This window comes from Chionomys nivalis, chromosome 9 (assembly GCF_950005125.1).
Source record: "Chionomys nivalis chromosome 9, mChiNiv1.1, whole genome shotgun sequence".
NCBI classification, from domain to species: Eukaryota; Metazoa; Chordata; class Mammalia; order Rodentia; family Cricetidae; genus Chionomys; species Chionomys nivalis.
Genome location: NC_080094.1, coordinates 46,755,019 through 46,769,492, shown reverse-complemented (window position 1 = coordinate 46,769,492; position 14,474 = coordinate 46,755,019). Strand labels below are relative to the sequence as shown.

General features: G+C 47.3%; 1 protein-coding gene across 2 annotated transcripts in view; it reads left to right on the top strand.

Annotated features, from left to right (window-relative positions):
- The window catches only part of Bcl2l11 (BCL2 like 11), a 38,559-nt gene that overhangs the window by 7,996 nt on the left and 16,089 nt on the right, over nucleotides 1-14,474 (top strand). For both annotated transcript variants that reach the window (XM_057781697.1, XM_057781696.1), the window contains one exon: nucleotides 14,081-14,190. In XM_057781697.1, the coding sequence (XP_057637680.1) occupies nucleotides 14,081-14,190 (110 nt within the window). The remainder of the gene's footprint in view (nucleotides 1-14,080; nucleotides 14,191-14,474) is intronic.

The window sequence follows — 14,474 nt, the reverse complement described above, 5'->3', positions numbered from 1 at the left end:
TGTTATTGGTTTCCCCTCTCTAGCTTTTTGAGCCTAGGAACAGAGAGTATGGTCTTTTTTTTTTTTTTTTTTTGGTTTTTCAAGACAGGGTTTCTCTGTGGCTTTGGAGCCTGTCCTGGAACTAGCTCTGTAGACCAGGCTGGTCTCGAACTTACAGAGATCCGCCTGCCTCTGCCTCCCAAGTGCTGGGATTAAAGGCGTGCGCCACCATCGCCCAGCGAGAGTATGGTCTTGAGGCCTTTCCTTTTCGCTGGTGTGAAGGATTCAGAGCTGGGAGTCTCCTGCTCAGCCATGCTGGGGTTGTTGCCCACATGCTGTGATGTAATGGTTTTTATCTTCATTGAACCTGTGCCTATCTTTGTCCTCTTTGAGGGCTACCTAGAGGCACAGTGTTTCCTCTAGAATATGAGGCTCTCCTTGTCCTGTACTCCTTTTAGAGTTTTGTTTTGCTGAGGTGTCATCAACTTTGGAGAATGATGCAGGAATTCTCAAAACGAAACAACCTGCCTATTGTGTCTCCTCCTTGATTAGTTCTGTTGTTGCTGCAAGTTTTGCTTTGCTTTATGTAATGCCAATATATTAACTCTTTTAAAAGAAAAAAAATGGTGATTGATGTCTATAGGGTCTGTCTCCCTCTGTCCTTCATGTCGCCAAGATACATGTATTAGGTTTAAAGTGCATTGTTTTATTTAGTGCATTTTTAGGTTGATCTGCTGTGGGCCTACAACATCACTTTGCACTGGCTCCTTCAGTGGGTGTGTATTATGTAGCTAACCCTACCTTGTAGCCTCTTCCTTGCTGCTTCATTGGAGATTTGCAACTAGAATTGTCTACTGCTACCTTGATAAAGGACTAAGGACTGCATCTGTTGGTCAAAGAGATGGAGCCACGTGGCCATATTGTCCCACCAGTACTACCCTGGCAGGGAGGCAGGATTGCTTCTCCCAGACAGGGACTTGACACTCAGCCCACAGTGTCTCCTGCTGGAATCTAAGTGACCCCAGTCGTCCCTGGGCTGGGGCTGGACTGGAAGATATCTCTCCAATGGCCGTGCTTAAACTAAGTGGGTTTAAACCCACTTACGGTTGGGTTCTTTGTTGTTCAGTCATCTTTTCCCGGGCCCCTTGGTGAGAACAGACAGTTTTTGGTGCATTCTCTCCGACTGCCTGCTTCTGGAGCAGCCTGTCCGGGCTGTGTGAAGGCAATGAGAAGACTACCCCAGTGTCACTCTTCAGTGCTGAGCCCCAGAAGCCCTCCTCTTTTCCCTTTCCCATTTTTCTGTGCTTTATATACAGCATTAATGCTCTCTTATGATCAAGGCAGACCTGGCTATGGAGCCGCCCTCCCTTGGGGATCCAGGAGTCTGTATCTTTTAACTAGGTCGTGTTTGCCATTTGTGTTTGCTCCATTCAGGATGTCATAACAATTTCAGGCTGAATGACTTAGCGGTAGTTCACTTCCACAACTGCAGAGGCTAGGCATCTAAGATCAAGGTAGATTTGGTGTCTGAAGAGGCTCCCACTTCTTGACTCAATAGCCGCTACCCCCATGTGTCATCGCTGGGGAAGCTAGATTATTGTGTCTCTGGGGTAGAGACCCCAGAAAAGGCACCTATCCCACTCAAAGGACCCCACATTTTAAAACTGACCCGTTGGTGGCTGTGCACTATCAATTTAGACCAAGGTGATGTTGATTGACCTTGGCCACAGAGAATTCAGAGTTTTAGAAATCATCTCTTTAGCCTTTTGCTATTTCTGTCTACATGGAATAACATTAGAAAGAGAATAGCCATGTCTTTCTCATTTGCCCTGTGTGACTGGTGGCCGGGCCCGGGGGCTGTGCTCTGTTGCTTCCTGTATGTGTGGATAACCCGATCTAATCCCATAATAGGTAATGCCCCTAGAGGCGATTAGTAAAGAAAATCCCAAGTCTTATAGTTGTATGTGATTAGACTATAAGGTAGAAGAGATAGCCTGGAGAGGGATTGGTTTTAGTTTATGTACAGGAAGCTGGGGAGGGGCAGGTGCAGAATATCTGTCTACTTAGAGCTGGCACTCTGTCCTGGACAGTGGTGCCCAGCAAGGGCAGCATGGGACAAGGCTTTTCATACACACACATATATATTCATACACGCACACACATATACACAAATAAGTCTTTAAAAAACTAATAGTGGCATGAAGGACATGCCCTGACATGTTCTTTTAAAATTAAAATTGTTGATAGCAAGTTTGGTTTTAGAGAAGTTCATAGCCCTAAAGATGAAGAAGAATGTCCAGCTGTAAGCAGTGCAGAATGGGCCATCTCCAGCCTGTAGGCCGTCAGTGCCCTTCTTGGTTACCTCTCTCTTCAGCCTCGTGCAACCACGCGGATCAAGTCTGAGCAGGATCTTGGCTGCTCCTCTGTTGACCCAAGGACAAGTGCATCTGTCAAGTCTGTCTCTAGTCTCCTCGTCCATCTTGTGGGGACCCGAGTTCCCCACATGCTGTGGGAACTTGGACAGGAATCCCCCAGTGGGGACTCATTGCTTCTCCTTGCCTTCCAGGAGGTGCCCCAGCTGGCCATAGGCACGGCTGGCGTGCAGCATTCTCTGTTGATGTCTGTGGAAAGGAACTTCCCTTCTGGACCCTAAGAAACTCCCAGGGAAGTCTGTGGGAGTACGGCTGTGTGTAATTCAAAAGCCCTCTGGTTCCAGACCAAACAAGCAAAGAGGGAAAACTCTTTCCTAGAGACTTTCTTGAGTGGGGGAGGGAGGTCTGAACTTGTTGCGAGTCTGCTGGTGGATCCGAACTTCACCCTGAGAAGAACCTTGGCTTCTCTGGCAAATCTTTGGACCGTGCAGGGGTAGCTGGAAACCCTGCCTGTACCAGCTCTATCTGGCTTGGGGTTGAACCTAGGGCTCCTGCTGAAGATGGACCATTTGATGTGGCAGAAACTTGCTGAGAGTTCAGAAGTATGTATTTTAGAAGCAGAGAACCACTTTCCCCTGCAGGTCAGTGCTGTGGACCAGCTTTGCGAAGTAAGCCTCAGCCTGTTACTTCTGATCACTCAAGACTGCCCCTGTTACTTGCAAGGGGATGGGCTATCCTTAGCTAAGCATTGGCAAAGAGTGTTTCAAGGCCTTCTGGGTGCGGTTTTCCTGTGCTATGGGGGCCTGGCATTCACAACGTAGAATGGCATTTGCCTAATGGCAGTTGAACTTGGGTTTACAAGGGGCCAGGCCTCTTGAGTTTCTGAGTGTTACTTCGGATGGTATCTTGTGGAAAGCCCAGACTCGACTTTACTTTCCCTAACCTGATTTTCTTCTTCAGACCAGAGCCTCATGTTTCTGAGCACTGTGGCCAGTGATGCTCATGATAAAGGGCTGCCGACTTCTGTCGCCGTGGCCATGGCCAATGGGACAAGAGAGGGCCGCACCAGTGACTCATCTCCCCTCAGAGCCCATGTTCCTCTGGCTCACATGTGTAGTCACGGCTCACAGTTGATGCCCGCTGTTCAGGGGCATGGCTTGTGTGTATGGACATGGGAGTGAGCTTCTTTTCCTGCCTTTTCCCAAAGTGAGACCTCAAGAGTGGGTTGTCTGACGGTGAAACCTGGCCTTAATATCGTTGGTACTACTGTCCCACCTCTGCACAGTGTGGACTACTTAGTGTGCTTGGACTCAGCTCTGTTTCCTTAGGAGTGAGAGTGTGTTTGAAGTTCAAGCTAAGAAATAATAAAACCAACCGTTTGAGTTCAAGACGAGTATACATGTAACTGAGAGAGGCTGGGATGCAACGGTGTTCAGCTTCTCCCCTTCCCCGCAGGGCAAATCGCATTCTCATGTATCAGAGTGTAGTTTCTTATTCTTGTTGCTGAAACATTTCAATATAGACAACTTAGAAAGAACAAATGAGAAATTAGAAAGTTTTAGAAGGTTTTCATTGTAATTGGTGTGCGTATGTGTGTGTGTACATGTGTACATGTGCCCGCTTATGCACATACTTGTACAAATGCCTGAGGAAGCCAGAAGAGGGCATTGGATCCCCAGAAACTGCAGCTACAGGGAGCCATAAGCTGCCTGATGTGGGTGCTGGGAACTCAACTTGGGTCCCCTGTAAGAGCAGCAATGCTCTTAACTATTGAGCCATCTCTCCAGCCACTTAAGGGGGACAGGATCTGTTTTTCCCTTAGGAATGCTTGTGTCTGAAGATGCACAGAGTATATTGTGTTACTTTTCTATATACTGACCATGCTAGAGAAAATGCGTTTCTTAGGGCTCGGGTGTAGCTCAGTGGGCTAGCACTTGGCAGCACATCCAAGGCCCTGGATTTGATCCCCAGCCCCACAGACAGTGAGAGAAGCTTTGGTTTTTGTTGTTTGTTTTGTTGTTTTGCTTTGATTCGTCTGGCTTTTGGAGCCTTTGCAAGTTTCTCAACATAAAATAGTGGCGATGAGGTCAGGATAAATATGACATAAATATCTATGAGGCACCAGTCCTCAGCTTTATTTAAACTAATATGTAGGTTTTGCATGCTGTACCTTGTAGCAGCTCACCTCTTGTTTTCTCTTGAATTTTAGCTCTGTGTGGTTTCTCCACTGCAAGCCTGGCCTCTGCAGTGCAAGTGCTGAGGGCTACCTTGGTGTCCACCCTCTTCCTGCACTGTTGGTGTGATGAAGTCTCGCAGTGGAAGGGTTTAGCCAGTGACTGGCATGGAGTCTTGGTCCTTCCGCTATGACAGGTGCCTGGAGCTCTTGCCTGAAATAGAGGAGTGGGGAGGCCACTCTAGTCTTCAGAGCTCCCAATAGCAACGCCAACATCCTGGATTACATGGGGGACTTTTCAGAAGGGGCTCAAGCTGTCGCACTGCCATCCAGCTGTGTCTGCCTTGCCTCTGTGGGCCAGAGGAGAGACATGTCACGGGCTTGCTCAGAGGAGCAGGCTGTCGCCGTGAACTCACAGTGACAGCAGTTTTCTCGTGTCTTCCTGCACCTGCAGTCACCAGAGCTGGTGTTCGTGATCAGAACAGACCGATTAAGCATAGCTATAAATTTCACTCTTAACTTTGACCTTTATTTCAGTCTGGTGTTTTCCCAACTGAGAAGTCACCTGTATGGAGCCAGGGCATGGTACACAATTGTGTAACATTTGTGCATTTGAAGTGTCTCTCTGCTACCTCCCTCAGACTTGTGCACTGTGCAGAAGCTGACTGTCACCTGAAGCTGGCATCAGGCCGCTGGTGAAGGAACTTGGCTCCCACATCCCATCCGACTAATCTTGGAGTCGCTCTGTGTCTCTTGAACCCTCCTGCTTTCTTTGGCAGCCGCATTTAGCTCCTCCTACTTTTCTTTCTGTTGTCACAGAGCTGACTTCCGTCTCACGTCCTTCTGTGGCTCAATGTCCCTTCAGCCTGAATGTGTCTAATAAGCCCGCTCAAGGTGCACCAGCTTTTGGGGTTGTCTGGGAAGAGTCTCAAAGCCCAGCTGGGACAGACATTTAAACCATTAACTGTCCAAGCGCAGTGATTGTCTTTGCAATTATGCAAAGCAGCGTCTGGAATTGAGGTAGGAGAGTTTATTCTGTTCCTCCGAGATGGGTAAAAGGAGGCAGCTGCCTTTGTGCAGGGAAGTGGGAAGGTTTTGTTGTCTCCGTCCTTTCGGTGAGTTCTCGCGACGGTCGTACATCTGTGTTGAATTACTGCTTGAGTTTGTGTATGGCTATTATAAATGCTAAGTTTGTAACTAAAGCTTTCATTTAAAAAAAAAAAAAAGCTAAGGGGTGACTTTTGCAGAGGCCGTTTCTGCCCTTGTTTTTTAGTCTGTGTCTTGGTCTTTGTTGTCACTGAGATTTAAAAAAAAAAAAAAAAAAAACAGTCAAGAGTGAAACCTTACGTAAATTTAAGGGGGAAACTATTGTCACTTTTTTTTTTCTTTTTTGCTACTGATTTTAAATTACATACAGGAAGCCACAGTTAACTCTGGAACCCAGGAGTTTTTATATTATAGTGTAAATTCTTATCTCCCCAATATGATATTGTCATGAAGTAATTTATAGTTACTGAAAGCTAGGAACATTGGGTTTCTAAATGACTTATTCTGGAGGATAGTCGTAAGTGAGCTAATGTATTTGGATGTTGGATGTTGCCTTTGTGGTTTGGATGGTAATGTTGGCCTTGTTGGGGGCGGGGCTTAGACTTTCCATATGTAACTCAGGTTGGCCTCAGACACACCCTGTAGTTCAGGACTTCCTAGTGGGTCAGCTGCCAGGTAGAATCAACCCGAGGCCTCACTTGTGCCAGGTCGGATAGGCATCCTACCACTGAGTCTTCAGTCCAGGCCATACTGTGTTGCAGGGGCTGGAGCCTAGGGTTTCCTGCTCACTAGTCCAGGGTTTCCCACTGAGCTATGACTCCAGTCCTTGTGTTTCAGGGGTTTCCACGTGGTTCTTTCGACTGTTCTGTGGCGTGAATGGTGAAACAGCTCAATAGGAAGGGATATTGGTTTTATGTTTTTGTCCTAAAGTGCATACAGGACCAGTGTTCATTTGACCAATGAAGTTATGAAGTTATTTATGCTTACTAAAATAAGATGCGCAGTCAGATTCCCATAATCTTCTTAATGTAAATAACAGCAGTGGACAGAGATGGAGATTTACTGGGACAAGATCAAAGAGACCAAGACACAGGAGTGTCCAGTGTCCTGGCCTGACCAGTGAGTATGAAATGCTGCCCTGTGCCCTTCAGAGCATTGGTGTCAGGAGCATGGCAGGAGAGGAGGCACCGTTATGGCTAGGAGCCTCCTAGCCGGGGCGTGTTGTTCATGAGAGGAACTAGCTGTGGATCAGGTTTGGCAGCTTTGGTGATTAAAAAGAGACGAGATGCTAGAGAGATGGCTCCAGGGGCTAAAGGCGGTGGCCACTCTTTCAGAGGACCTGGGTTTGATCACCGGCGTCCACATGGTGGCTGAAAACCACCTAACTACAGTTCCGGAAGATCTTCTCTCTGCCTCATGCCCTTGATGCACAGATGTTCACACAGGCAAAACACCCATGTATATACAATAAAAATAAGTAAAATCCAAAATAATTTAAAGAAGAGAGAGAGAGAGGTGATGGTTGAGAGGGATTATTATAGGTTGTCTCACAGCCCTGGGGCAGAATTATGATTGGGTGGAAGGTTAGAAGGGAGCACTCAGTTCTCCCAAGAGAGCTTTGTAGTACTTACTGGCTGTCAGTGGGGACTGCAGCACTGTGGGAAAGGGCACCTGACCTGGCAATGAGCAGGTGATGAGAAACCAGGTGTCCTGTCACCAAGGATGTCTACCCTGTCTCCCACTAGAAGCTGTGCTCCCCCTGCAACTGAGATGTCTCCGGACATAGGCAATGCAGCTTGGGCTCCCTGCATGCTGCCCATGTTAGTAAATAGGCTAGTGTGTGTTTGGGGGACAGCTCAGATGGAAGGGGTAGTGAGGGCTTCTGATGTGGAGTTGGAGATGAATGAAAAGGCCCTGCATCTTACTTGCCACTCACTTTAGACTTCATTGCACAAAACGGGCCTTGGTGAAGGGGAAAGGCCTTGTGAACACTAGTTTCCACATCTCTGTCCAACTTCAGACAGAGGCTTTTGGAAACTGGGCTTTGCAAACCATCCGGCTGGAAACGGATGAAAGGGGCCCCGTTAGGACTTACTAGCTCGGGGCTACATGAAGGCAGTGGGGAGGACGCGCAGGAAGAGTGAGTAGGAGAGCTCTGGCTCTGGGTCATGCACTTCGTTACTGAGCATTTCATTCTAGCAGCTGTTTTGAAGGTGCCGTCCAGAATTCATTTGACAACTCAGGCTTGACACAAATGTGTGTGTGGGGGGGAGTGGATTGAGAGAAACTTAAGCTCTTAGGCTGTATGCTGTTGCTTTATTTATAAATAATAAATTTTATTTCTTTAAATTTTATTAGTGTGTGTGTGTGTGTGTGTGTGTGTGTATGGTATGTGAGTGTGCCTACATGCACAGGTGTGCTGAGGCCAGCGGTGTTGGGGGTTTCCTCAGTCACTCTGATCCTTAGACCATACAACTGTGTTCTCTCACTGAACGTGGGGGTCACAGAGTCCTTCAGGCCGGTTAGCCAGTGAGTCCTGCCATCCCGCTGTCTCCGCCTCCCCAGTGCTGGGTGCTAGGGATCCAAGCTTGCGCCTGCACAACAGACAGCTTAACTGTCTTCTTCCTCTAGCCCCCTGTACTTTTATTTCTGATAGCTTTCATTTTTGTCAGCTGGCTCAGTAGACTTGTTAGATTTGTCTATCAAGAAATTAAATTATGAAAGTTAAAAACAAAAGACCTGGAAAGGTTGAGGGAGGGGATGAGCATGAGAAGGGAGACTTGACTGGTTTCTGGGTGGCATCTCTGAGTACACATTTAGTGGACCCTCGCCGCAGTGGCAACAGCTGCCCTTTACCTGTCTCTTTGGGAAGAGACAGGACCTCTTGGCTAAGGTAGTGTTGAACGCTGCCTCAGCACGCTGGCTGGTTGCTCTATTCCTCCTGTGAGCTCTGGGTATAGATAAATGAAGAACGATTGTTTCTGATGATAAACTTAAGTAAGCAGATTACTGTGTTGATCCAACATCCCAGAACGTTTTATTTGCCCCAGAGAACATTGACAATCAAAGTGTCTACCTGCGGACATCCTCCCCCCACATCCCGCCATATTTGGAGCATCTTTTTGGGTATTATTTTGTAGCTGGTTTGAATCTACAAGGAAGTGAATCTTTGGAGGGGCCCTTATAGGTATGGGCGGTCTGTCTGGTCAGAGCTTCGGCAGGGACAGAAATGCACAGCCCTGGGATGGCTACAGAGAGGTAGCCGTCTTTCTTCCTACATGGACTGATTGCATTTAACTGTCTTCAGTGTGTTCTGTTGTGTGATTGGAATAAGCAACCATTTCTTCAAAGTCACACATTCTTTTGTCTACTTGGACATCAGGAATTCCTTTTCCTGTTCTGAGTTGCATATGGATTTGGTTTAATTCATGCTGATTACTTTAAAAATTTAATCTTTGCGAATTACTGACCGACCAGAGACAGGACTGAAGTTTTCCTGCAAGTTTCGAGTTGGCTTCTGCTTTGGCTACACCGTAATGCTGGTGGGAACCGGGGCCACTAGGACAGGAGGTGCCCCCTAGCCATAGGGACTGAGCTAGCCTGCTCCTGAGCTGGGACTGCAGGTGAGATGTAAGTCTATGTGCTAGAATGCCTGTCTGTGTTGTTACACAGCACTGTTGAAGCGAAGACAACTGGCAGAAGGGCCGTGAGCGCCACAATGCGACCTCACTTCTTTGAACCCATTGCGTTCAGTGCAACGAAGGCATAGCTTGATTTCACTCCCAACCACCTACCCATGATATCAGTCCTTCCAGTTACTGAGCTTTGAGGAGCTTGTGTTGCCTTATGAGTTGGAAAACTGTTGACCAAGTGACCCACATCTTGCATCACTGAGGTCCTTTGGCGTCAGGAATGCCCTTTCCCTCCCCTGCTCCTGCGTAGAAAAATGAATTGGTATCGTGCCACATAGAAAATCATGTTTAGGATTTCAAAAGATTTTTCCTTGGAGTTATATGAAAACTCAGCAGGCAGAGGACACTTGGCAAAGCTCCATGTGTCTGACCCAGCACGTAAGAAAGTTTTAATAGTTGCATTTGTTAACAGTAAAGAGGAACAACCCTGAGCCTGGGAAGTCCCCTCGGGTACAGGCTAGTGGCCTGCAGGGCTGAAGTCTGGCTGCGAGTCACAGCTTCATAGTACAAGTGTGGTCTCATGCACTTCATCTGCTTGGAGTGTGTGTGTGTGTGTGTGCGTGCATGCACACTCATGCCAGGTTCACAGAGTGAAAAGTTTCTTAAATACTGAAACTATGTTCTGAGGTTACAACTGTGAGTTAAGAATTTCCCCTTTGAAGAATTTTTATCTGCATGTAAAAAGTCCTCATTGGTTTAGAAGTGTGGCCCTCTTGCTAGGAGGGGCTTTGAGAAACAGCTTTTCCGTGAACACATGGGAACATTTATGATTCTCAGGCATATCACTAGTAAGCGGGTGCGTGCAGGACAGGGTGACAGGAGTCAAGAGGTGGGGTGGCATGCTCTCAGAGCCCTGAGTCTCCAGCCCACAGGCTCCAGGTGCACCTTCAGAAGATCAACAACTGTGGTGTCTGTGTACCACAGCTGTGGTCGACGGTGCGCAGGGTAACTGTGGGAGGAAACTAAGCCACTTCGTCTTGGGAATGAAGACCTCACTTCTAGCTCACCTGCACAATGTAGAAGGGATGAGCTGGACCCATTCTGTGCTCTGCTTTGTTCTCACAAGGCACAGCACCAATTATGACACTCACTGGCATAAAACTGTTTGGAGAGTTCAATAGAAAGCCTCCCTGCACCCCATCCCTATACTCCAAAGAAAATATTTTGTCACCAGAGAAATCCGTGTAAGATACTTTGTTAAGCAGCATACCATATTAATTGTACCCTGAAAACCTTTAATACAGAGGAAGATGATGCCTTATAAAATACTCTAAATAGGATTTTTTTTTTTTTGGTATAAACTTAGTATATTAGGGCTGAAGGGATGGCTCACTGGTTAATCTGCCAAAGTCATAAATACCAGAGTTCAGATCCCAGCACCTGAGTCACAGCTCAGGCGTCTGCACACATGCCTGTGACCCCAGCTCCGAGTGCAGGCAGAGACAGGATTGCCTAAGTCTTCTGGGTTCCGACCTCATGAGGGAGAATGTGAGCAGGGTTCAGGGAGAGACCCTGCCTCCAAAAGCAGTAGGCAGAGAAGGGCAGAGAAGGATGGAGAGTGACACTCGCCTCCCTCTTCTGGACCGCACACACCGGCATAAAAAACATGTGCTCATACACACAGACTCATCCCCAGAGGGCTTTTCAAGTGCACAGCTAACTGTAGAGTCTAGCTGAGTGCATATCTACTGTGTGCATATTACCTGTGCCTCGTGGAGCAGATACTGGCCGTTAATTTTCAGTTTAGATCAGAGGAGTAGTATTTGCTTCTCAAAAAACAAAAACATAAACAAAAAAACCCACAACTATTCTCCATTGGTAGAACCCTTATCCATCACATTGGAGGCCTTGGGAGCTTTAGCATCACAGACAAAAAGAAATCAGCTTCTTGATCTTTAAAAACACAAACACCAGCCAGACCTGAATGGTACACGCCTTTAATCCTAGCACTCAGAAAGGCAGGGGCAGATGGTTTGAAGCCAGCCTGGTCTATATAGCCAGTCCCAGCTCAGCCAGAGCTACATAGTGAGACACACACACGCACACACACACACACACACACACACAAAGGCTGGGTGGTCTGTTAGCGAGTCCGAGCTACACCAACCTCCTCTGCGAGTGGTGCTTGTGCTGTCCAACACTGTTTTGTAACAGCATTTGAAAATTACGCCTAAGTACAGCTGGTAGCCTGCCTACTAACCCAGAGCTGTTGCCTGCCGATTACAGTGTAGACTAAGCTTAGTCTAACCATTACCTTGGGTTAATACACCTTCTTGACTCTTAAGTGCTCTTAGAAATCACAGATCAGGGCCCCAGGCTTGCCACTGTTTCTGGTCCTTTGTTCAGTGATTTTTGTTTTTTGTTTTTTTTGTTTTCTTCAGTATCTGGTCTGTGGGCTTCCATTCTCTCCCACCCTGAGCCTCCCTGATGGGCTATAGGAATCTATTTATATCTATGTACCTACTTGTACTAACAGCCATTGAACTGCTCTTTATGGGAGAAACAGGCTGGCTGCTTATCTCCTCAAACAACAAGGCATTTATCTCTAAACAAGCTGAGTTTGGCCACCAGAGAGCCATAGCTGCTAGCAGGGTTGGTGTGCTTGCTAAGTGCAAATTTTGATAAGTCAGCTTGTGACCCAGGCTAGCTCCTTCAGTGGCTTTTTAAGTTCCCAGCCAAGTGTGAAACCAAGCACCTTCTGAAGCATATATGTGAGAGAAAAATTAGCTAGAATGCCAGGAGGCTTCTTTTACAGTGTGGAGGCATTCATCAGAGTTAGTCACTGTTTCGTGTTACAGTGGGAGAAGCTGGCAATGCTTATTAAAGCATAATTCTCTCTGTGTAAAGAACAGCAGCGCTGCAGACATGCGATGCATGGGGAAGGTCATGCTGCTTCATGAGAGGGTCCAGTCAAGAGAAAGGAAGTCAAACCATCCCCAAATGTCCCTTGCTGACAGGAAAGATTGGGTGGCTCAAAGCAGGCCAGCTTCTTTGAGTTCGGAAGGCGTTGCTGAAAATTCAAGCATTCTGAAGGTTTTAAATAGACCAAGACCAAAGTGTGAATCGTGTTGCATCTTGAGTCCAGACAATTGGTGACACACACCCGTAATCCCAGCACTTGGGAAGTGGAGGCAAGAGATCAGGAATCCAGGGTCAGCCTGGGTGCATAAGACTTTGTCTAGGGAGGAAGGGAGGGGAGAAGAGAGAGGAGAGAGAAGAAATTCGCCCACAAGAGCTTCAGGTCCATGAGACCTCAGCTTAGCCTCCTAGAACGACACGGCTCACAGTCATTTCCTTGAGTAAATCAGTGAATCTTGCCCCATAACGAACACTGGATAAGTTGACCAGCAAGTTCGATCATCACACCAGCCTCATAAATAAAGCATATATCTATTCCCACCCCACACACCCGCCCAACCCCGAAGTTGAAGCTAGATGTCCCTCTTCAGTGAATGTGGGGAAACAGTGCAAGTACGACTCCCAGAGACGAGGCTGATGCCACTCCTGTCTGGATGAGCTCTTGGTGCCACTGGCCCTGCTTCTGTAGAAAGCCATCTTCTGGGCAGTTCAGGTTTCCATATTTCATCGGGTTTGAATTGTTCCTAGGAATTTGTGCCTTGTTCTAAGACCAAAGTGGGTATTGTGGGTATTTTACTGAGGAACTAAAATTTTATGTTCTCTGATGTTTTATCTTCTTTTTTTTTCTTTCTAGTGTAGTTCTAGGGATGACTCTTGGGATCCCATGAATGCTAGGCAAATTCTTTATCACTAGTTTCCTTCCTTCCTTCCTTCCTTCCTTCCTTCCTTCCTTCCTTCCTTCCTTCCTTCCTTCCTTCCTTCCTTCCTTTCTCTTCTTTTTATAGCCCTGGCTGTTCTGGAACTCCCTCTGTAGACCAGGCTGGCTTCGCGCTAACAGAGATCCTCCTGCCTCTGCCTCTAAAGTGCTGGGATTAAAGGCGTGCGCTGCCACCGCCTGGCTACTTATTTCTTTTTCATCATTGTTACATTTACTTTGTGTTCATGAGTAAGGCAGAAGTCAGCTGTGGAGTCAGTGCTCTGCCTTCACCTTGTGGATTCTGGGGACGGAAATCAAGCTTGTCAGGTTTGGCACCAGGTGCCTTCACGACTAAGTCACATCACCGGTCACTGTCATGTTTCTTTGGTGATCTCCACCGTGCTGCTGAGGACTCTTATTGGAGTAGGAGTATGTGTGGCTGGGCCAGGATGATTTAGTTCTTGTAAGTCTAAGTCTCCAATTCTGTTGTGAAGTTAGTTCTTTGTCACTTCTACATTGACCACTGGCTCTGCTTTGTTGTGTTGGTCAGCTGGACACAAGCTAGAGTCTCCTGAGAAGAGGGAATCCTAATTGAGGAGTTCCCTTCCTCAGGTTGCATGTAGGTAAATCTCTGGGGTAGTTTCTTGATAAATGATTGATATGGGGGCCCAGCCCGCTGTAGGCAGGGCCAGCCTGGGCAGGTGGCCCTGGGTTGTACAAGAAGGCAGGCTTAGCAGGCCATGGCAAGCTAGCCAGTAAGCAACATTGTTGCTTCTTTTGCCTCTGCTCCTTGATGTCTTGATGGACTGTGATCAACTGTGAGAGCCCAATAAACGGGTTCCTCAGCAGAAAGCTGCCTAGGCCATTGACTAAGATGATGCTTCCTTCATGGTTCTCAGCACCGGAGTGAGAGTCCCTGAAAGCCAGGGGGCTTCCCGAAGGATGAGAGAATGTGAGCTGGGTTTGTTCCTAGAAACTCATGTGTGATGTTCTCAGTGCTGTGGACCCTGGCATGATTTCTGGTCTCTTTGTGCCCTCACAGCTTCCATAAGGCAGTCTCAGGAGGAACCTGCAGATATTCGCCCGGAGATCTGGATTGCCCAGGAGCTCCGGCGGATTGGAGACGAGTTCAACGAATCTTACACGAGGAGGGTAAGGACCCCTCCCCACCCCCATGAGAAAGGAGACTGACAAGCTGCGGGCTACATCACTTCTCTCCTTATGTCTGCTCCTGCTGCATCTGGGTGCTTGCCTTTAGCTAAGGCACAGTGTGAAGCCGCAAGAGGTGTTTTATGTGCAAGAGACCTCAGCATATTTAAAGGGCTTAAAATTCCTTTAAAAGGTTATTTATATACATCTTGAAATAGTCCCATGTAAATATGGAGCACATAGTTTTCAGTTCGTGTAAGGTGCTTCTCCATGTGTAGAGCTATTAA